The following is a 23,095-nucleotide window of genomic DNA, read 5'->3' as shown; positions in this document are numbered from 1 at the left end:
GCTGCCTTCCTTACTAGATGGGCCTAACTGCCAAATCCACATACCCAAAACCAAGTGTGTAGGTGGGCAATGCTAATGCTAATTTTCTGTTCCCTATTAGTCTTTTGATTTGAAAGTACTCTTAAGAAATCAGATTAATCTTAAAAACTGGATGCCAATGAGCTGTTTTAGGAAAACAGTGCTGAGGAGATAAAATGTAATGATAATTCTCACTCTCTTGTCTTTTACCCCCTTTCGTTTTCTTTTACTTTGTCTTTGTTCCTAAACACAATCAAGCCTGTAGTCCAGCGTTTCTCAACCTTGGCAACTTTAAGATGTATGGACTTCAATTGCTGGCTGGGGAATTCTGGGAGTTGAAGTCCACACATCTTAAAGTTGCCAAGGTTGAGAAACCCTGCTGTAGTCACTATTTTGATGGTGGAATAGCATAAGAGTAAGCTGTGTGTGCGTTTGTGTGCCTTTGAGTCAATGTTGACTCCTGACGACTGCCTGAACAAGTCCCTGCAGTTTCTCTTGGCAAGATTTTGGAATTGATACTGTAAAATAATAGCAACTAATTATAAGCAACTTTTTAAAAAAGATACTAAATATAATTCGCTTTCCATGGATCTCTAGAACCCTGGAACCATTGGATAGAATGCTGGAACTTTCTAACTTACAAGCCCACTCAGCCAAGATTGTTATTTTTAGGATATAGGACATTTCTGAATGCCTTTTTAGACTGTCCCTGGGGAAACCAAGCCCTGCGGTGTCCTCCAGGGCTGTTGTTCTGAAACCAGTGATTATGCCATGCTAGATACAGCTTATGCCTGTATCCCCAGAGGGGAGGATCTCATTATTTTCAGGCTAGGATCAGAGGGCAAGCAAAGAACAGGTTTATCTTATATGCCTACCTTGTTTTTTAAAAAATGCATTTTAAACTTATTGGGGTGGGATCTTTTTTCCCCAAGGTGAGTTGCACAGCCTTTTAAATTACCTAGTCCTGTTTAGCTATGATGGACAAGCCCAGGAGTTGCAACAAGCTTTCGAGGATATGCTTCACTTGATGGAGAGCTCCCTGCTTGAAATCTGGAGCCCAGACCTGCGGCACATCCCAGCCAGCCCGGTAAGACATTAATTCCAGCCTGTGCCCCCTTGGCACTCTTACTGGCATACTGTGTTACACTGTTTGATTTTGAAAAAGCATTCTTAATGAAGTAACTTTATTTGAAGAAAAATCAGTTGCAACAGAGGAATCCACAAGACGGTCTATCCATTGGGTGGGGGGGGGAGGCAAATGACAAAAGCAACATCAAACTGTCTCTTTTACTCTTTATGTGCACCGTGATGTTGCATGCATGTACGAAATAGGAAGAGCTTATGGGGCAACTGCATGACACTGCTTTCATCATTTTGACAAAAGGGCTGGATCCTGCAGACATTGCTGAGTTGTGGGACTCCAATCCAGAATGTGCTAGCTCCAGATTAGAACCCCATATCACTCTTCTGCTGAAAATTCTGCCCATTAGTTTGGGGAAAACAATAGCTGGATGGGGATTATCAGTAGGAAACTGCCAGAGAACCCTATTCTGAATTGGGTTCTGGATTGAGGCCGCATGAGTTTTTAAACTGAAGTGTTCACATGTTCAAAAAATGCTTTTTCAAAAATCAGAATGATTTTGTACAGACAAAGGTGTACTTTGGTCTGGAGAAGAGGCTAGATATGGTACCAATTTGGGTTATTTTTACTGCACTTTATTTTTTTTTAAAATCACAGCTGTACCCGATAATGGGTATCAGTGTGGGAGTTAATTTATTGAAGATAAGATGCTCCTATCAGTACCATACTATATAGCCTAGTGCATAGCAATTTTATTTACCTGATTTCTTTAAAGAGAATGCCATTTCACTGGTTTGTGTCAAGAAATCTGTTGCTTCCAGGAAGATGATGTATAAATGAGTACAGGTAGTCCTCGTCATTTATTCAGTGACCAAAGTTATGACGGCACCGAAAGAAAGGTGGTTACGACCAAAACTCAGAGTTCCGGCCATCCCAGCACTCCCGCAGTGATGTGATCACAATCTGGGTACTTGACAACCAATTCGCATTTATGATTGGCCACAGCGCCCCACAATCACATCATCACCATTCGCAACCTTCCCTACTGGCTTCCCCAGAAAGTCAGTGGGGAAGCTGGCAGGGAAGGTCATACATCATGGGGGCAAGTCTTCCCCACCTGTGCACCCTCCCCCAGCCCCTCTGCACTTGCGGCATGCTGGCCACTCATGCACTCCCATGCACCCTTCCCAACCTTTACCACACCTCCCTCGCGCTCCTGTGCACTCTCCCCGACCCGTGCTGCACCCTCACGTACCCCCCGACCCTCCCTTGGACCCTCACACCCTTGCACACCTTCCCTGACCCATGCCACACCCTCCCTGACTCTCCCCCACACCCCCATGCACCCCCTTGCTCCCTCCCACACCCGGTAGCAACCACTTATCTGCCTGCCAGCCTGGGACTTGCAGCTTCCTGCCGGCTTCCCCACTGACTTTAGCTGTAAGAAGCTGGCAGGAAGTTGCCTCGCCTAACAACCATGGGATTCGGTTAACGATGGCAACTAGGACTGCAGGGATTGCTGTCACTAAGTGATGCAGTTGCACTTTACGACTGCATCACTTAGCCACAGAAATTCTGGTCCCAATTGCCATTGTAAGTCAAGCCCTACATGTAAGCTCAAAGCAGGTGCAAGAGGTGAGTTGAGAAACAAAATCTCTTCTGTTATATCTCTTCTGTTCATTGCATAGGGAAAATAATGGTTTTCTATTAAAGCTGTTACGAAAAAGTCTGGCCCAGATTTTTATTTTTATTTCTGCTGAACTGCTATAATGTCATTATTCTACGTAAATGAACATCTCCTTTTGCCAATCCCTTGCAATTTTAGATCCTGGGTCCCAATTCAACTGCTAATAGCATAACTGCTGCCTACACTCAACAGAAAGTGATGGCTCCCACAGTACAAGGTAAGACATGTACTATGTAGCATACATTATTTATTTATCGTATGGCACATTCACATCGCAATTCAGTAGAATAAAAACACAAGAGATAAAAATACAAAATATGAAATATAAAATATAAAATTTTATATATTTTTAAGTAGTGTACAAATTAAATACGATTTGAATGTGTGTGTATGCATAAAAAATTTAAAAATTTGGGGATGCTGGAACTTAAGCTTGTCTTGAAACCCATCCCTCTAATCCATTTGTGAGCAACTTGTAGGCTGCACGGGACCTGTTGCAGTCCCAGTAGTGACAAAATTATAGTGTGAAAAAAAAGGTTTGATTTTGCCCACTTACAACGTAAAATGAAACAAATAGGTTTGTTAGCAAACCAAATTTGTTTATTTCAGTGATTTATTGAGCTGCCTATCTCACAACAGTGACTCTGGGCAGCATACAAATGCACTATTATCATCAGCTCTTCAAACACTGCTCACCTGTGGGCTGATAATTCTGGCCTCCTGTAATTCTGAGCTGCCAAAAAAATAAAGCTTGACCCCCAGTTGCAAGAAAGGTTACTTTATGCAGTATGGAGGGAGACTGTATGTTGAGCAAAACCCTTTCTTACGTATGCTCCTGGACTAGGCCCTAGCATTCAAGTTTTGAAACCAATCCCTAGAAGCTTTTCTGATTGTATTTGATGCGGTTACCATGAAGCTTACCATTTAGGAAAGCTCAGAAATCTAACCTTGCCGTATTAGGCCGAAAAGGAATGAAAAATAAAGTTTTAGTTTATTCTTCATTGATTTCAAGTAGCAGACAAAGCATAGGACTATCTTCACAGTGGTACATTTCTTTCTATCTCATTTGTGAGATTTTGTTAGTTTTTTTTCTGTTTCAGAATGTTTACATAAAGTGTACTATAATGTCTGTTACTTTTGCTTGTTTGCTTGCTTGCTCTTATTTGAAGAATTATCTCTTGCTTTTTCTTCTTCCCAGATCCGGAGATCTTTATTGCTCCCAAACTCAACAAAAACACTCAGTGGAAGTTGAATCTTCTCCAGTAATCTCAGTTCCACAGCTACTGATGGGATAAAGATCTATACAGGTAGTCCTTGCTTACCAACAGAAATTGGGACCAGGAACTCCATTGCTAAGCGATACACTTGTAAGGCATGATGTCATGTGATCGCACAACAGCAGTTCCAGCAATCCCAGTTGCCATCATTAGGCAAATCCTGCACAGTCATGTCCCGTGGTCATGTGATTGCCATTTGTGACCTCCTGCTGGCTTCCACGTTGACTTGTTGGAAGCTGGCAGTGAAGATCACAAATGGCAATCACTTGACCATGGGATGCTGTGACATTATAATTGCAAGCCTGTTGCCAAGTGCCTGAATCGTGATCATGTGACCGCGGGAATGCTGCCATGGCCATAACCCGAGGACTTGTCGTTAGTCCCTCTTGTTCAGCGCTGTTTTAACTTTGAATGGTCACTGAACAAGGGGACATTGAGCGAGGGCTACCTGTATTTAAGTACTTTTCTCATCACGTATCCTGAAATGAAGAAGGATGAACTGGCTCACAAAGCAGTGTAAATCTACTTTGCCCTATACCTGTCTGATCATGGGCTTCCTTCCACTTCCCCCCCCAGCATAGCCTGAATAACCAGATAGCAACCACTCGGCTTCTGCTATTGTAAATTATTTTTAATATGTTGCTTTGAACTCTCCAGACTCTATTTTGCAGTTTGATAGCTAAAGTGATCTTTGGAGATTTTAAAACAGGGGTATTAGTGGTACTTTAATTTTCTAGACTTTTTGCTTTAAAGATACACAACTCAGTACAACTGAGCAAGATTTACACTGAATTTAATATACGCTGCTTTGACAAAATGAGTATTGATGGAATGTTCTTTTTCTGACAGGAAGGAGGAGGAAGGGTTAATAAAGTTTTGTTGTACAGTAACCTTTTTCTTGGAATCTCTCACCTTTGATTTTCTTCATAATGAGACTGTCATAAAATACTGGAACGCTGAGCACACAGTCCTTCTGTATTCTGGAAATAGTTTCCAGTGATTGAATCAGATATACGGACAATCAGATATGTTCATGTATGAATGTTGATCAATGCCTCTTTAGATCCTTAATGATGGGTGCGTATTATGAGTACTGTGGGTTGCAAATTTCATGTGTGCAACCTCTAAAGAAGATTTATGCATGGCCAGCTTGTGTAAGTTTGCCTCTGAGAATCTGACTTTTCTTTCTAAAGAATTCTCAGAGCTGCTACAGTTGCCAGGATATAGTTGAAAGCATGTGGCTGGTGCAAGGATAGCACAGGTGAGGCTTAAGAATTCTGCAAAAACAACACAACTGGAATTGATAAGATAAGTTGGTCTTTTAAGGTGCTACAAGATTCCATTATTTTTTGATGCAACAGACTACTTAGCACAATCTCTCTGGAAATTATAGTTCAGATTGCCTATTCTACTCTTTTTTTTCCCCTTTGGTAAGATAGACACGAATCCTCAGGGATACTTACAGTAATTGTACAATCCTGTATAATTTACTCAAAAGAAAGTCCCACTCAGTTCAGTGACGCTTACTTTGGGGTGTATGAATATAAGTGCAGTTGCTGGCCCTTAGCAAAGATCATTTAGTTGGAAGATTTCCTTGATGCGCTAATCTTCTCTGCTTTTTGTTTGTTACTTGCATCAAAAAAAAAAAAAAAAAAGGAACACCCTCTTTTGCTGTTACAACAATGAGCTTTTAATACACAGAGAACAGAATGTAATCCAGACCATGTAACATTCAGGTTGGTATTACTGGGGTGGCAGGGAAAGTGTGTCCTTTCCTTCAACCAAACTGCATCCAGTTGAACAGGCTCTAGGTGAAGGGATTCATGCTGGGGATTTAGAAACATTTCCGGTAGATGTAAAAAGGACCACGTTCTTCATATTCTCTCCTATGAACCCAAAGCTGCTGGAAAGCCTTGAGAGATGCCAGGATGGAGCCTCCAGTCCAGACAGATGTTTTCCTTTCCGGAGAAGCTGATGAAATGGGATTATCATTTGGGCACATTCTAATCAGCTCTCTCTGGAAGCGGTCAGCAAAGCCTTTGAGCGTGGTGCAGCCCCCACATAACAAGATGTTGCCCATCAGGTTCTTTTTTAGGGTGACATCACACTTGTTGAGGGAAGTCATGGTCAGGAGAGGAAGTCCCAACTGCTGTGAGTTTATCAAGGATGGCTTAAAGAGCATTTCAGAACACAAGAATCTCTCTTTGCCAATAATGATAGTTTGCCCATCAGGAAGCTCATATTCAATCTCATACTTCCTGGGAGGTGCAGCTGCATCATGTTGATAATCCAGTGAAGTGAAACAATAGTTCTCTTTGATATCTTCTAAGATATTCCAGTCTTTCTCTGTGAATAATTTCACACTCTCATTTAATAACTTCATTAGGTATTGAGTGACATCCGATCCAGCATAGTCCACTCTTTCAGTAATGCTTGGCATGGTATATCCTTCGTAAATGGGAACTACATAGGAGACACCATGACCACTCTCTACAACAAGACCTGAGGTCTTTCCATAAGAATACATTGACAATCTTGACTGGTAAGCAATATGCATGGCAGGGGTGCAAAATGTTTCAAAGAGCATTTCTGCATATTTTTCTCTGTTGGTAGTAGGGCTTAGAGGAGGGTCTGATACTAAGACAGCATGTTCTTCAGGTCGAATCCTCATCTCCCTAAGGAAAATATATTCCCAGATATCTTGAACAGAATCCCAGTCCACTATTATTCCATGTCTTAAAGGATTGACAAGCTTTAAGGGTATTGTTGCATCCTGAAGTTCTCTTCCAACAAAAGTTTCCTTCCTGTTATCTCCAGTTTTTGCTGTCTCCTGGATATGCTTGCCCACAGTAGATGAAATCACATGCGTTGGCTTTTGTTCTCCAGCAAATCCACATTTGCAGGAGCCGGTACCAATATCTATGACAACAGCTCTTGTCTCCTTTACTATCCTCCTTGGAGTTGACTCTCCCTCTTCTCTAAATTTGGTGCTATGCTTAACTATTGGTCCTTTCTTTGATGGCAGAGAGCCAGAACTTGCACTTCCTCTGCTTGACATTTTATTTCCTGATGCTCATATATGCCTACTCTCCATGTACTGACCACCATTTCAAATGGCAGGAATGGACATGATTTAGAGTCCTGATGACACCAACAGTAAGCATTGTGACATCATAATGGGAATTCTTAGAGCAGTACTTCCAACACAGCTGGGAGCATCAATTTGGAGATGACTGTCCTAAAAGGGTAAGCTGCCTAAATTCAATTTTACCTACACTTAAGATCCAGAAAAGAAGGCTTTTTAGGTTATGTTTGTACAGTATACTGAACCATACAAATTAAGTTCACACATTTTAGGCTAAAACATGGCTTGCAAGTTTGTGGTCCAGCAATCATACAAGTCCAGCTTAAAGAACCACAGATATGACCTTGGAGAAGGAATGCAGCAGTTAGCCAAACATGATTTAAACAGAGGAAAGAAGACAACTCTAGAAAGAAATTTAAACTGGCTCTCTTCAGCACGAGGAAGGGAAAAGGCTTTCAAGATTGTTACTATAGCCTAAATTAAAGATCCAGTATATCTTGTGGAGTCTGTTTCCTGCCTTGGCCTATCTTGAAGGGCTGACACCAATCTTGAAAACTCCTTTTATTAGGAGAGGCAGAGAATCTTGCCTTTGATCGAAGATATAGCATCTGATCCTCAGGGCACCCGTCTGCTAAACATCTTGCTGCAGCATTATTGCAACACCCACAAGTGCAAACATGAAAATGCTGTGGTGCAACTAGCACAGCATTTGGGACAAGGCTCGCCTCAACCAACAATGGCACAGCAGCTGGCAGCCCAACCAATACTTCTGCACTTGCGTGGGAGTTTGCCAGAACAGTTTGGAAAAGCTCAGGATCAATTCCAACTTTCACAACTCCACACTGAGATGGTTTATGGCAGGTTGGATGACAGAACTTCCTACAGATCTCATCAAGATGATATTTGTTCTAGGTTTGGTGAAAGAAGAGACAGCCAAATGGGCTGTGCCCATTATTGAAAGCAATGGCCAACATAATTTCTGCATACACATCAAATTTTCAATTATTTACCAGAGATGTGGGATAGAATGTTTTGGCTCTGATTAACCAATTTTGAGGACTTGCTGACAAGCTAAGAGATGAATTGGTGAAACAAGGCACCCCAGAGAATTTGGAAGAGCTGTCTCGGCCATTTGGAAGAGTTGAGGCACAAAAAAAATGGCAAGGGGAGGGTTTTATAACCTCTCTTCACCCTAGCTCACCTGCCTATGGAGCCCCACGTCAAAGGCTGACACCCAGCCTTACATATTTTGTCTTTTGATTTACCTTCAGCTGGGTTTCCAAAGACTTCTACAATAGCAACGAGGTTGTGGAATTGCTTGGAGATCAATTTTAAGGACTATTCTAGCTAATTGGTTGATGCTGTTCAAAGGATGAATTGTTGGATCCATTTCAATGTTCTATCTGTTTATTTCTATTGCTATTTAAATTTGTTTTGCTTGCCCCATGGAAACGTCTCAGTAGGGTTCTTTTTTTTAACCCCATGAATACAAACATTTATTTGGACTGGTACCCCTGAAGTTAGAAGCATGAATTACCGGATTATACCTAAATGTACAATTTCATTTGTGCCTGCTCAGAAATAAGCTCATTGAGTTCAGTGAGACTGCCAGATTACATAGAATTGCAACCAACAGAGATAATTAAGATAAACACTGAGCTTTTTAAAAAAATTAACAACTCTTATTTAGCTGGATGAAGTGAAGTCTCTTAGCTCCTTTCAGCCTGAACTACTTACAGCACTGTGAAGCTATAATGGTGTGTATGTGTGTGTGGGTGTAAAAGAGAAATAGTATCTCCACTACCTTGAGATCATTTGAAGAAATGCAGGATGTAGACAGGAGTACAATTTAATAGGTATTGCTTTGCACATCAACATATACACATATTGAAATAAACACAGGATTCCAAGTAATATTCCTTTTTTAAATAAGATCTCAGATTTCACATTGTAATGCCACAGCAATCCACTTAGAAACAGTACAGTGGTAAAGTGAAATTCAAACTGGGAAAGCAGATGAATGCCTCCAACATAGCAAGAAACATTATACCTCAGGCTGCAAGACAAATCTCACTACAGTACCTTTTGGGGTTTTCATCTCTTACCCATGCCAGTTTTGAAATGTAGAATAGTACCCTGAATATGGGCACTAAGTTTCCTTCCATCATGTCAGAGCTAAAACACAGTTACTACATAGCAAGCAAAAAGATTCATTCAGCAGCAGGGCTCACTTTAGCTGGCCAATTAGTTATAATGAATTCTTTAGCACAGAGGGCATAGAGATGTCATGGGTGAGGGTTCCACTGCAAAAGCACAAGTACAACAACGTTGTACAAACCTCCTACACTACCACATCCCTCCTATCCATAACAGCCACCCGCCTTCCATACCATTGGTCACATTAAGCTAGATAATGCTTTGGTACACTTCATAAGGCAATAGCATCAATATTTGCATATGAACACTGGAACTGAATTTACCCAATACTCAGTAAACTGTAGTGCATGAATAAAGCCAGAGTCCTCAAGTCATTTTGGCCAGTGTTCTTTAAGGTGTTCTTTTAACTGAGGGATAGTCGGTAGTTGCTGTTTGCACATGTGACACTTCAGAGGCAATTTCAGAAGTTGGAGAGCATTCTTATCTACAGTTACTTTTCCTTTCTTCTTTACTATTGCTATCACATCTGAAGAGGGAAGGTGGGGAGAGACATAACATATCAAGGATTATAGGTCTGGCCATATCCATCCCATTACAAAACTCACATTAATGGCTTTAGCTACCAATACTTTTCTCACTTTGAGAAAACCCTAGAAGCTGGGAGGAGAGGATTCCTTGACATTTCACATAATTTTCAGCAACATCAGCAAGCTCAAAGTCCCAGGATTCTTTCTATAAACCCCAAAATTAGCATCTGTAAGATGGCTGCATTTCTGGAGCCATCCCCACAATAGCAGACATCCAAAAATGTTTGGTATGAATGGGTTGGCAGAAAATTTGCTCTGGAAGAATCTTATAATCCAATCAAAGAAGGTAGCAGCCACATTTGTTTAACTGTGTCTGGGCTTTTCAAATATATACAGGAAAGAGATTTGCCCTTTTAAGAAGCTGAGCCCTCCCACATTTTCACTTTCCACGGTCCTTTTCTCTCATACTGGGAGAACATTCTGCAGGAGAACACCTTCCTTGCCTCAATTCCTTTGGTGTTAAAGTAGATGCACTTACCTACCCACTTGCTTTCTATGGGACGGGCACAGGAACTTTATTAAACCAACATAGCTGTGGCTTTTAAACTAGTTTGATCTTAAGTTATAGGGAAAAAAACCCAAGTCTGAATGGACGTAGACATTAAAAGAGATAACCTATGTTATTACCTGTGGAGTCTAAGAAGTAATTGGTTGTGAAAGAATTCCAGTGCTTCTTGGTTTTAAACCACTTAGAATCAAAGTCTTGGCTAATGACATGAAGATGTAGCTGGCTAAGAAAATGAAGCAAAAACGATAACTAGGTTTGGTGTGGCTACAACAAAAAGAAAAACAATATTAAAACAGTCTTTTTTACTAACAAAAGATATGGGTCAGAAGGCAGCATTCCTTCTAATGCATGTTTGATAGAGGGTTAGTGCACCCTAGTTCTGCCTTACCTCATGCTGGGAATGGCATGGTAGCCTAGTCTGAAGCACAAGTTGTCTTTCTCTGGGCACTGCTGGATTATCATTTCTCCAACCATGTGCATGTGCTTCAACAGTTGAAGGTGCTCGTGAGTCACTGCAAATAAAGTGGAAATAGACTTCCAGGGCAACACTAACCAGTGATAGCGAGCTTTTGGATATTTATCCTTTATAACTACAACTTGTTCATCCTTGAAGACCTAGCAAATAGGGAAGGAAATGCATCAGAGTTTACAATGATGTTAATACTCTCATGCATATCAGTCTTTAAGCAAAAGCAACATGAAACCCTTACCTGCATGTCTGGGTTTTGCATGGAAAGCTTCAGACCTTGAGCCCAGTATGGCACACATTCCTAAAGGACAAATGGAAGAACATAAATATTATGGATATATAATTTTTAAATTGTATCCCAAAGAGTCCAGTAGGACACACTTCCTGCTACTTAAGTAAGCAAGCTTAAGATTGCAATCTAAGATCAATTTAATTGTGCTATCTCAATAACTACAAAAATTTTAGGAGACACTTATATACTTTTCAGAGTATATGTAATGCTAAAACACTTATCACTTTGACACTGCTCCTAGGAGAAACAGAAATATAACTCAAAAGGCAGAAAGTACCTTACTCAAGACTAAGACCAATTCAGACAGTGCCTGCCCCCAGATGGCAACCTAGTTCAAAATGCCAGCCACTCACAAACTCTGAGCAACGAAAGCATTCTCGGTACTTTTTCCCTGCTCCCTAAATAATTATAAGTCTTGAATTAACCTCTCTCAATGATGGAATGGCTTTTATCAGCAAAACAGGAAGGGAAGGAGAGGTTTCCCTCTTCCTGCAGCCCTAGTATGCTCTCATAATTTCTTCTGAACATCTGAAGGATCCTAGAATAAATTGGGGAGGGGCGGTTTCAGGAATTCCATGTGGGCCAAAGCGAGGCTATTTCAGTCTGTTCTCACTCAAATATTATGGCTCCCCTCAAAAAAATTCTGGGAATTGTTAGCAGGGGTGCAGGGAATTCCCAGTCCTCATGTAATGGGCAGAAAGAATAACCTTGAAGAACAGGAGGAAGAGCTGTAACCAAGACAATGGTCTGATAAAAGAAATCTGAGTCCAGACCAGAACTGTAACCTGAGAAAGTGTCTCAGACAAGACCCTCCCTAGTTCTCCAAAGAAGGGAGGGAGGGGTGAAGCACATTCAGACTTGAAAGATTCTGTTATTATAAACTAAATAACTAAGTAGTATTAGCGTGCATTACTTTGGTTTCCTAGTCTGGTCTACCTTGAAGGTCTGACACCTCCTCACAGAAAGTGGAAGACTTGCCAAATCATCTGAAAGCTGTTACAGATAAACTCCTGTTATCTCATCTACTCTTTAAAGCAGGGATCAGCCATTAAATTAGTTTCCATTAAACTGATCCTCAAAATTAAAACCTCAGGTTCAATCCCCCACCTTCTCTTCCATCATCCATATATCCTAAGTGAGTCAAGCAAAATTGGGAGGCAGGTCTTTAGAGTTTCTCAGGAAGCCCCACAGCTTGTAGAAGTTCTTACAACTATTTTCTCTTTGATGAGAGAAAAGCAAACACCCAGATGATTGCTCAAACACAACTCAGGGCAGGAAAAAGGAAGGCTGAGATTTTGGGAAAGGAGAGGCCTTGGTTTGAGGCTCCATAGACTGAAGATTCCCCATCCCTACCTTCCTGCATTCAGTTCTGTAATAATACCAGTTGTAACTCATATTTCTTGGCTCACCATTTTGCTAGAAGAGCTTTCAAATGAAGAAACAGAACTGCCATCCGTCACCTCACTACATGAATCGTAGTTTTGTGGTTCCACGTGGTCTGTTTTTATTTGTTTTCCTGATACACTTTCCACACTGTTCTCAGGTTCACTGTGTGGCCTTTTTTCACTTTGGAGTTTCTTGGTTTCCCGACTAGCACACGTGCCCATTTCCTCCAAGAATTGTACAGTATATGGATACAATTTATTGACAATATGGAGAACCTGTCCTGGCTTCAGTTTAGTTTCTTGATCTTTGCCAACATCCACTAGATCAATACTGGTTGGATTGACTCCTATCTTGATAGCAAAAGAAAAAGCCAATATTATTCATCATACTAATACCTGAATTCCCTGAAAGCCAGCATCCCTGAAATATATTGTGATATTTCCTACCTTATCAAACAATAACTGACCATCTCATTTTAGCAACATCATAACAAAAATGGATTGAGCTTTATAGGTTTACCTTTCAAGAAGAGATCAGTACGTTTTTGCCCCAGCATGATGCTTCGAAGAGGAATATTAGTTTGGATCCAGATAAGACCTTGACCAAAACCCCAAGGGACTATGTGTGTCAGGGGCTGGGTTTACATACAATGTTGAGCCATAATCTATAGTTTACATAGAACAATAGCTTCCTCTGAATTTTATACAATTCTAACATGAATTTTAATTGGCTAAATAGTGCAACAAAAGCTAGGATGTATTAAAATAGGAGTGACAGTGGCTTCTTATGTCTCTAAGGTATTCACCATCCCCTAAAATGCTCTCCTCAGTTTCCACAAATTAATTATACACACACACAAAATCAAATAGTGAAAATCTTGTGATGGGAGAGTGCCCTGAGGACTGTCAACCAGGGCCTGAAAAAAATGCTGATTTCTATAATTATTTATATTTTAATATTTAATAGTTTGCAGGTGAGGAGGACTAAGGAGACACAAGGGAAGAGCAGAAGGTCTGCCATAGCACGGACTGTACTTTTGCTTCTGCAAAATTTTATGTTCCTATGCAAAACAGGCTACATAGCTCTAGGTTAAGGTTCCTTTAATCTGAATTTATGCACTGAGGGGAGGGTCTCAAAGGCCTCTTAAACTCCATGATTCTAAAAATATCAAGAATTAGAAATATTTCCCAATCCATTGCAAATGCACAGAAACTACCCAGTCTATTTTCCACCTGCTCCTAGTTCAGACTGATTGCTATCCCATACCAACTAATCTGGGAGTAAGTCCCACAGAACCAGTGGGGCTTACTGCTGTGAAGACATATATAGGACAGCATTCTAGTCCTCCTATAAGGAACAAGGAAATCAAAGAAATTCAGCTTTACTTTCTGGATTGAAGCAAACACTTCTGGATGAAGTCTGTTATATATTAAAAGAAGACTGAGGAATGTAGTAGTTTTCCACCAAGTGGCATGGATCTTAACAGGTGGAGCAAAAGAATGAAGTTAATAATAAAGTTCAAAGTTAATAAAATATAAGTATAAAATAAAATATAAAGAAGTTTCTCCTGATGCATGGTCTTATTCAATAGTTAATCCACCTACTCCAAGCAAAAGCCTCCTCAGTGAAATCAAACCTTGGTTAGAGAAGGCAGCTGAGTCTCTTGCTTTATTGATCTCTGTGGAAGCAAACTGAGTAAAAGGGAAATCGTGCTAGAGAGTTCCTCTTTTTCTAAAGACAAAAAAGAAAAAAAAAACACACTTCCATTCCTTTGTGTCTGCGGATTCAGTTATAATATAGGTTCAAACCAGCCTAAATACTCTCCTGGTTTCCCCTTGGAAAATTCTGGAAACTGTAGTTTTATAAAGCATTTCCTGAGCACTTTTGTTACAAGCTATCAAGCCACCCAGAGTCACCTGATCAAGAACTGTGACAGTTACACTCATTAGGAACTGGCTTAAATGTGAAAAGTGAAGTTTCCTTAAACCTTAGCACACACAGTCACTTACCCCTCCCACTCTGTTTTTTAACGATTTGAAAGATTTCAAAGCTGCTTTTGAAACTGATGTGACACTGAAGTCCAAAGCAAGTAAATTCTTAAGAAATATAGAATACGTACAATCCTCTTCTCAATAGACTTGGCTTGCGGTAAGACAAATTGAGGGTTGCTCTGTTTGGGCTTAGCATGGTTTGTAAACCCAGTCACTGTGGTTTGCAAATTGTGGTCTATTTTTAAAAGCATTTATTTACTACATTTATAAAACACCCAATCATTTCAATTCCTTGGCCTCAGCGTGTAAACTCAACCACCAATGGTTTGTAAAACACATTTTATAGCTAAACATGTTTTGTAAACTCAGTGAACTGTACTGATTCAATAAACCTTTTTTAAACCATGGCTTAGCACAAGGTGTGAACCAGCTCAATAGCACAGCAAAGATTAGTTCTTATAAGACTGAAGGATTTTGTTCTTCTGTTTCAGCTTTAGCAAGTGCAAAGAAACGATTCAGTAATGCTGTATGGAGGGAAAGGGCGTACCTGTTTAACCTTGACATACCCTTTGTTGTAATCTGCTTTTAACTGTACTGAAAAAAAAAGGTGACAGAGAATGATATTAGGTTGTGAATTTTATGGACATGAGGGAGAAGGGAGAGAAAAATGGGTCAATTCAGAAAAGCAAACACTTTGACAATGATACAGTTTAAATTAAAAAAATAGGTGCTAGCAGACAACCAATTTATTCTCAAACATTTCTTTTGTCAGTTTGGAAGTAAATACAGCCAGAAAATGATGAAGAGCCATGGTCACATGGATTAAAGTTATTGCTAAAATTAGATGCTATCATGGATTAATACTTTATTTCAATCTCATACTGTCTCCCTACTCCTGATTAGCAGGGCAGTCCCTGGGTTTTAGTACCTGTCCTCAAGGAGAAAAAAGCTATATATTTTTTTCTTTTTCAGACTAAGTTTGTGTGCACATCTGCACTAGGGTTCTTCACATGCCTGCACCCCAGACTGTACATGAATGTCCTATACATGGACAGAAAATGTTAAGAAACTCCTCATTCAGTGCATTCCAGGACTATCTAAGCAGTATATGTGGCTGAGTGTGTGCTGGAGTCACTGTTATCCTCTGACAAGGGCAGATTCCACACAGGATTAAAGCTCTCTATTAAACTTTCTTATAATACTTCAGCTACTGTACAGGTAGTCCTCTACTTATGACCATTTGTTCAGCGACTGTTCAAAGTTACGACAGTGCTGGAAAAATGAACTTACAACTGGTCCCCAAAGTTATAGCCATTGCAATCCCCCCATGATCATATGATCAAAATTTGGGTACTTCGTAGCCCGCCCACACCTACAACTACAGAGGCGCTTCAACTCCCCTGCAGGGAACTGGGAGAGAAGGCAGCTGGGTGAAAGAATGCTTGCTGGCACTTGCTGAGGCTTCCCAGGTGCTGTGGCTTGCTGTGGCCTTGTTTTTTTGCAGCACAAATGGCAAGCCCGAACCCGGCCCAGCAGCCCAGCCAGGCACACCTCATCAGCAGTGGGAGCAAGACAGCAAAGGTCAGCTGGGGCAGCAGAGCCCAGGGTGGCAGGGGTCTCAGAGTGCAGCGTGGTGAGGGCGACTGCATCTGGGACCGGACTGGGGTGGCTTCCCAGGATGTGGCAAGCAGCCCCAGAGCCGTGTGGTCCTGGGACTGCTTGCCGCCCTGCAAAGCAGGGTGCAGGGTAGCCAAAAGGGCAGAGGGGGGGAAATAGGCGGGGAGGTGGAGGCAGTCCCTTACCTTACTGAGGCTTGGGGCTGGGAGGGACTGAGCCCAGAATGGCTTGGATTGGGGTGGGTCCTTGGCTAACAACTGGTGAAATTCACTTAATGATGGCAATGGGAGTTGCTGTTGCTAAGCGATGCAGTCATGTGACATCTCACTTTATGATCGCATTGCTTAATGATGGAAATTCTTGTCCCAATTGTGGTCGTAAGCTGAGGACTAGCTGCAGCTATTTCTACCCACCAACAGGCAAATTGCAAATATAAAAGTATGGCCTTCCTTTCATCTATAAAATGTTGGGAAGTACAGGTAGTCCTCATTTAGCAACTGACTTGTTTAGCAACTGTTTGCAGTTACAATGGTGATGAAAAAGTAACTTTGCAACCAGTCCTTACATTTAGCAGATCTGTAAAGCAAAGGAAAGCTGAAGTAAGATCATAAGCACAGCTGTGGTTTCACTTAGCAACCACTTCGTTTAACAACTGAGTTGCCAGTCACAATTGTGGTCGCTAAATGAGGACTACCTGTACAACAAAATATTACTTAGTTGCTATAAAATGTTAAATCAATGAAAATATGTCACATATATAATCTTGTAATCCAGACACCTATTTTTATTACTTTCCTCTGTAGTACATCTTTCAGAGTCTTTAGGAATAGATGGCCAATTAATAAATCTAATTAATAAAAGTAACCTGGGAAACTGAAAGCAGCCATCCTTGAGAGTTGAGCAGAAATTAGATTCAAACCACAGTTTTCCTAATCCATAGCTCAATCTCTTAGCTACTTAATTATTACTCACCACACCACCTATTCTGACCCTTTATTTGGCACTGAAGTACTTATGCCATTGAAAGGAAAAGGAAAAGGAAAAGGAAAAGGAAAAGGAAAATCAACTTACAGAGCAATCCAAAGTAAAAGCTATTGAATTTACTAAGATTTACTCCCTAGCATGCTTAGGACTGCTACCTTAACCTCCAATTTACCTTGTCTTCGTGAACATTTCTTGTCTGTTATCTCTGTTTCAGGCCCACGCCCTATCACCACCATTTCTAAGTGCGGTAGTTTAATTCGGTGACAGCTTCTATCTTTGCTCACTAGCCAGCACACACGCATTGTGCTCAGGGAGGAGAGAAAAGAAAAGAAAAGAAATACTCAGTTTTACTAAGATTCAGCTAGGGAGAATGATCTACGGTTCTATAGAAGTATTTTATTCCAGAATACCCACTAGAGGTATTCAATAAAATTTACTCTCTCCATCTACAAACGGAAGAACACAGAAATATACAAGACTTCAAATACCTTATGGTCCAAAATGTTGAGATACAAACTATTTTCATCTATTTTATAAATGTAAAATTCTTACAGATAAAATTGAGAAAATAAAACTGATTAAACATAGTTTACATTATGCTACATTTTCAATTATATTGTTTATGCATAACATATATTTATAATTCTACTAGAAACTTAATAATTAAATTATAAAGCATTCCAATTAAAGAAATTGTTCTGTAACTCATATGGAGTCTATGTCCATTTTTTAAAAACTATACTTTTGTATAAGCCACAGAATAATTTCATGCACTCTAATGATTTTCAGCATATTTGTAAAGCACGATTTTTGAAGTCTGCCAGTAGTTTTTAAGTAGCAATTTATACATTAATACAGACCAAAACCACTGCTTCATGCTAGGCAAAGCTGTTTCCTCATCTTCAGGAGAAAAGACAGAGAATCTACTTATTTGGAATGAGTCCACCAGCACCTTGCCTTTTTCAGCTGATGAAGTGCAGCGCTAAGCATTTTACTATTGGCCAAAGGGCAAAATTATGTAATGATGGGTGAATTAGCTGAAAGCACTGTGCCTATAAAATGAAGGTTTTCTATAATTGGAGCTGTTTCTGAGTGTGCCTACAGTAGAGTCCAAGCAACCTAATTATTTTTGCAGATAAAAACAAGGGACATAATCATATTTAAGCTGAATGTTTGCTCTCCTATTTTTAGCACGCCCAGAATACTCCAATAGGTAGCTTATTTAGTTTCTAAACTGAAATACAGAGTTAACTGTATTTTGTTTCATGAGAAATTCAGAAAAGAATTTTAAATTCGTTTGGGGAAAGTCTGCAAAACCTTAGCTTTTGAACAATGATAAATAAAAACATTAACTGCCTTTTTTTTTTTTTTTACTACATAACTACTGCAACAGAGGAACCAAGCAAAAAGTGCAGTTAGTTATTTTTTTTTTTCTTTGTAATTCTCAGTTTCGTAATCACTTCAGAAGGTGCTTTTTTTGAACTCAACGGGATTCCGTATCAGGCAGCAGCAGGGTTCAGCCCTTTCAGAATCCAGAAACTACTTTGCAGGAGAAACGGAACTGGTTAGCTTCCTTTTTTTTCATCGTGATATTGCAAATATGACCGATCAGGACTACGTTCGACACACACACACACGGGATTTTGAAGTGGACAACTGCAACGACTTATAAGAAGCAGCTGCTCACGGATACACGGATCCAAAGTTTGGCTCTACATTGTATTCTACCCAGGCTATGAGCCACATCACCGACACCCAGATTTAATGCATGTTTACTAAGAAGTCCATTTTACTAAGTTCAGCCTGCAAAGGACTGCGGCCGGAGTAACACGGAAACCCGGCACTATCAATGAAGCACTGGAGGAGCTGGAGTCTGGCTCCTCGCAGTTTAGAGTCACTGACTGTTTGGATATACGAGTTCTTCCTAGGAAGGTGTTATAACAGGAACATTCTTCCAGACAAAAAGCACACGCCTTGCGCCATCCCCCAATGCAATTTTGTGCTTGACTTTTTTACAGACCATTACGCCATCCGATTTCGTCCCTCCCATATATTTTCGGTGGATTATTTCTCCCTCCCAATAAATACCAGAAGCTTTTTCTCTTCCTTCCTCCAACTCACACTCCCTTGCGTTTCTGCTCACCTCCACGTTGCCATCTCTGCACACGTCTACATTTCCCTAGCCAATAGCGTCCCTCTGTACTGCTTCGAGACCAATCAAATCAGTTCCTGATTCCTTATTCCCACCCCCTAGGAGGAAGGAAGTAAATACCAGCGAGCTTCTCGGCCTTTCTTTCCCGCGGATGGAGACTAGAAAAAAAGTGTTTGGTCGCGTGTGAGTTGCAGATGTACAAAGATTCTTCGTTGGACTTTCTCTTTATGTTTTAAATGTACAGTAAAAGCTTTAAAAATATGGGATGGACGGATGGACGTTGGGGTTATTTTAAAGAACTATTGTACTATCAGTATGTAGCTAAATCAAATAAAAAAGGCTATGCTGATCCATTTAAAAAACCCCAAATCATTGCCAACTAATATTGCTATTAAGGCCAATCAAAATCTCACCAAATATTTAGCGAGCTCTTGAATTCTCTAAAACGTTTTAGCAGGCCGGATGTTAATTAAAGCAGAGATGGGAGAAGCTGCTGCTTTGAGGCTCCCATGAGGATACTACTTAAGTGACATAAAAATGACATGCAGCTAATGTGTATTTTTAAACAATTGCTATGCTGAATATACCAGAATTCAAAATCTTATGGAACTACTTTCAGGAGAATTAGGGCTTCCAAAATCTGGATGCAGAAGTCACAACATTAAGAGTTTTCTGAATCGCTTTGCCTCCACTTAGTAGTCTTGTGGATTTCTGCAGGCCTATGGTAGGTAGGTGTAGGATTTCAATTTTTCTGAGCACCTCTTAAGAGTTTGATTCTAAGCAGCTTTTGTTGTCCTTTTGTCTAGATGCCACTGCTGCTTCTGAAATTCCACAGTTGAAGATTTGGGAGGAATTAACTCCAGTAACCCATTTTTAGAGAAGTTGATGAAAAAAACGCTGTTACATATTTGTGCAACTCTGGAACAAATTTAAATGTCCCGCCCCAAACCATCAGGATTGTTTTACATAATATGACATTAATTTCCTATAATCTTTTGAGGGCAATACAATAAAATGGTGCTTTATATATATTGGATTCTTTTAAATATTTAAAAGGAAATGTGTAGGTATAAATATCCCAAACAGTAAAATCTTAAGATTAAAATTGGTATTAATATGTTTTTAAAATCCCAATGAGCTTATGAGGAAAGATAAACTTTGTAAAAAAAGGAATATTACATTATTACATATTATATTAAAAAATAAGAACTTAAATCTAAGGATTTAAAACAAGAATGATCCAACAAAAGATCTTTCATCTTTATTTGTTTCAACCAAAGAATGCTTGAAAATATTTGGTTTTCTGCCTCAGTATCCTGGAAATGTAAAATATTGAAGGGAATACTTACCCATATCTTATGGGCTTCGTGTGATATTGCCCTATTTCAGTTTAGTATCCACAAATTTTTAATACATTTGGGGAAGAGTAATATTTAAAGATAATGCAGTTGTGAAGCATAAACCAGAAATGTGGACTTTAATTATTATATGAAAAATTAGATTTATGAAGCATGTGATGTAGCAAAAAAAGGTTATTCTTTTACAATGGAACAATAGTGCTATCCTGGTTTTATTTGATTAATGTTACAGTATGTGTTCACATTCTGCTTACGAACTGGCTTTTCACTGGTATTATGGAGAGGGAGTTCAATATTATTCTATGTGGTCAACTTTTAATCATGTGTTTGAAAACTGAACTGCTTTCCATATATATTAGAATTTTGGGGGGAGGGCTTTTTTTCCTTTTGCTCCTTGTTCTTTTTCTGTATATTAAAGCAATTTAAAAATTGTGAAATGAATAGATTTTTATTAAGCTTACATAAAATAAGTCTCTTACCAATTTTAGTATCAGGATGTTAACTGTATTGTTGGAATTATATGCTGCCTTTTCTCCAGGAGCCTGAAGTGGAGTACTGATTCCTCTGATTTTCTTCCACTACAATGATCCTATGAGGCAGGATAGGCTGAGAGGTAATAACAGGTCCAAAGTCATCCAATGAGCTTTGGGTGGACTTGAATCTGGATATGTGCAATTTTAGTCCAAAATTTCATACAGATAGTCCTTAACTTCCAACCACTCATTTAATGATTGTTCAAAGTTACAACAGCATTGAAAAAAGTGACTTACAACCTGTCCTCGCAATTATGACCATCATAGTGTCCGTGTGGTCACGTGATCAAAATTTGGGCGCTTGGCAACCAGCATGTATTTACGATGGTTGCAGCTTCCCGGGGTCATGTGATCACCATTTGTGAACTTTCCAGGGGACTTCCAACGTGCAAAGTCAATGGGGGAAGCTGGATTCACTTAATGACTGCAGTGATTCACTTAACAACCATGGCAACAAAGGTCATAAAATCAGGCACAACTCACTTAACAACACATTGCTTAGCAACAGAAGTTCCGGTCCCAATTGTGGTTGTAAGTTGAGGACTACCTGTATAACATGAGCTTGTACAGGGCCAATCCTATCATTAGGTAAAATGAAGCAATAAATCAGAAGAGGCAGCAAAATAGAGGCAATCCCACACCCACTGACCTGTTACCTGGAGAAGCCACATCCTGGTGTCTGTGGCTCACAACTCTGTCCATTGTTCCAAAGACCTGTTCAGAGTGATGTATATATGGAGTAGCCAACTGGCCACAGTTCAGAAGCAGTCATTGACTGCTAGAGGGAAGACAGCGGATCAGTGAAATATTCTCCCATCTCGGGTAGAAAGCCTTGAGCTAATCCTCTGAGGATTAGGAACACTTAAACAAATGTAATTAAATTTAATTGATTTAAGTGAGCTTAACTGCACCTACCTATATAATAGGAATCAGGAATCTCAGTGAGGTTTACACTTTTTTTTTTATCTGCACTCAATCGTGGCCGATTCTGCGGCGACTGCCTGGAAGAGTACCTGCAGTTTTCATGGCAAGGTGTTTCGGAAGTGGTTTGCCATTGCCTCCTTCCTAGAGCAGAGCCCAGCTGGTGAGCGCAGGAGGCAGGGTTTCTGTTGCTTCGTGCCTTTTTCGGGCGTTCGTGGCTTCCGTGTTACCGGCAACTGGTCCCGTCTCCCATGCAAGGTGCCGCCAGCATTTTTCCTCCCACCAGGGTGAGAGTACCCATTTATCTACTCGCAGATGCTTTCAAGCTGCTGGGTTGGCAGAAGCTGGGGATGAGACAGGAGCTCACTCTGCCGCATGGAGCTGGGCTCAAACTGCTGAAGTGTCGACCATTTCTGGCCGGCAACTTTCAGCGTCATTAAGCCACCGCACCACCGCGTCCCCATATGGTTTACACTATTGGTTGGGAATCTTTGGACCCCAGAATTTATTTCTGCTTTTCCTTCTAGTGAAGTAACAGAGAAACAGTGATCTGGAATGGAATCATCATGGGAGCAAAGAGGATAACACTGCCCAGAGTCACCTGCGGTGAGATGGGCGGCTATATAAATTGGTTTAATAAATAAATAAATAACATTTCTCCAGTAATGTTGTTCCCAGCCACTGCTTCTCCACTGCCATTGTCAATGGAGATGCAGTGATTTTGAGCAGAATCGTTAAGTGAGAAAGACTAAGGCTCACTCTCCGCCAGCAGTTCTGTGAGTGACTGTGTGTTGGCATGTATATGCATGCCTGTGTGTTTGCTAACTCAAAACAAATGTGTCCCTCAAGGCCAAAAAGCTACCACCCCACTTATATCCTCATACAGCAGTGTTGTCCAAACTTGGCCACTTTAAGATGAGTGGACTTCAACTCCGGGAATTCCCCAGCCACTCATGCTCTCTGGGGAATTCTGGGAGTTGAAGTCCACTCAT

At 40.3% G+C, this 23,095-nt stretch overlaps 3 protein-coding genes and 1 long non-coding RNA gene across 8 annotated transcripts in view; 2 read left to right on the top strand and 2 right to left on the bottom strand.

Annotated features, from left to right (window-relative positions):
• The window catches only part of ELP1 (elongator acetyltransferase complex subunit 1), a 45,334-nt gene extending 40,354 nt beyond the window's left edge, over nucleotides 1-4,980 (top strand). For both annotated transcript variants that reach the window (XM_007427889.3, XM_007427888.3), the window contains exons 35-37: nucleotides 951-1,105; nucleotides 2,925-3,003; nucleotides 3,985-4,980. In XM_007427889.3, the coding sequence (XP_007427951.1) occupies nucleotides 951-1,105; nucleotides 2,925-3,003; nucleotides 3,985-4,052 (302 nt within the window). In that variant the 3' untranslated portion in view covers nucleotides 4,053-4,980. The remainder of the gene's footprint in view (nucleotides 1-950; nucleotides 1,106-2,924; nucleotides 3,004-3,984) is intronic.
• Nucleotides 4,981-5,735: 755 nt separating this feature from the next.
• On the bottom strand, nucleotides 5,736-8,844 carry ACTL7A (actin like 7A). Its single transcript, XM_007427886.4, has one exon. The coding sequence runs from the start codon at nucleotides 7,119-7,121 to the stop codon at nucleotides 5,898-5,900; it is 1,224 nt and encodes a 407-aa protein (XP_007427948.1). The 5' UTR covers nucleotides 7,122-8,844; the 3' UTR covers nucleotides 5,736-5,897.
• Nucleotides 8,845-8,981: 137 nt separating this feature from the next.
• APTX (aprataxin) lies at nucleotides 8,982-19,332 on the bottom strand. 4 transcript variants are annotated; one of them, XM_025166452.2, is made up of 8 exons: nucleotides 19,283-19,332; nucleotides 17,312-17,445; nucleotides 15,086-15,132; nucleotides 12,571-12,897; nucleotides 11,111-11,170; nucleotides 10,789-11,015; nucleotides 10,520-10,623; nucleotides 8,982-9,831 (listed from the first exon to the last, which is right to left on the bottom strand). In XM_025166452.2, the coding sequence occupies exons 1-8, from the start codon at nucleotides 19,294-19,296 to the stop codon at nucleotides 9,677-9,679; spliced, it is 1,068 nt and encodes a 355-aa protein (XP_025022220.1). In that variant the 5' UTR covers nucleotides 19,297-19,332; the 3' UTR covers nucleotides 8,982-9,676. The 4 variants fall into 4 exon arrangements, with proteins under 4 accessions (XP_025022220.1, XP_007427945.1, XP_015743500.1 ...); XM_007427883.3 differs by having other exon boundaries at nucleotides 19,228-19,294; XM_015888014.3 differs by lacking the exon at nucleotides 19,283-19,332 and adding an exon at nucleotides 18,000-19,221.
• LOC148214838 (uncharacterized) lies at nucleotides 19,256-20,320 on the top strand. The gene is made up of 2 exons (XR_015797356.1): nucleotides 19,256-19,529; nucleotides 20,098-20,320. It is a non-coding gene; the product is annotated as an uncharacterized LOC148214838 (long non-coding RNA).
• Nucleotides 20,321-23,095: the final 2,775 nt, after the last annotated feature.

This window comes from Python bivittatus, unplaced genomic scaffold, assembly GCF_059951505.1.
Source record: "Python bivittatus isolate LINGU-HERP-01145 unplaced genomic scaffold, Pbiv_v1 ctg000520_np1212, whole genome shotgun sequence".
Taxonomy (NCBI): Eukaryota; Metazoa; Chordata; class Lepidosauria; order Squamata; family Pythonidae; genus Python; species Python bivittatus.
Note: the sequence above shows the minus strand (reverse complement) of the source record. Positions and strands in the feature narration are given on the sequence as shown.

What these genes read in the sequence shown, in the direction of transcription:
- APTX (XM_015888014.3), bottom strand. An exon ending in TGCAAAACCCAGACATGCAG is followed by an intron (nt 11,016 to 11,110) that starts GTAAGGGTTTCA and finishes CCTATTTGCTAG; the next exon opens with GTCTTCAAGGATGAACAAGT. An exon ending in CATGCCATTCCCAGCATGAG is followed by an intron (nt 10,624 to 10,788) that starts GTAAGGCAGAAC and finishes TCATTTTCTTAG; the next exon opens with CCAGCTACATCTTCATGTCA.
- ACTL7A (XM_007427886.4), bottom strand. Translation starts at nt 7,121, where the DNA reads ATGTCAAGCAGAGGAAGTGCAAGTTCTGGCTCTCTGCCATCAAAGAAA.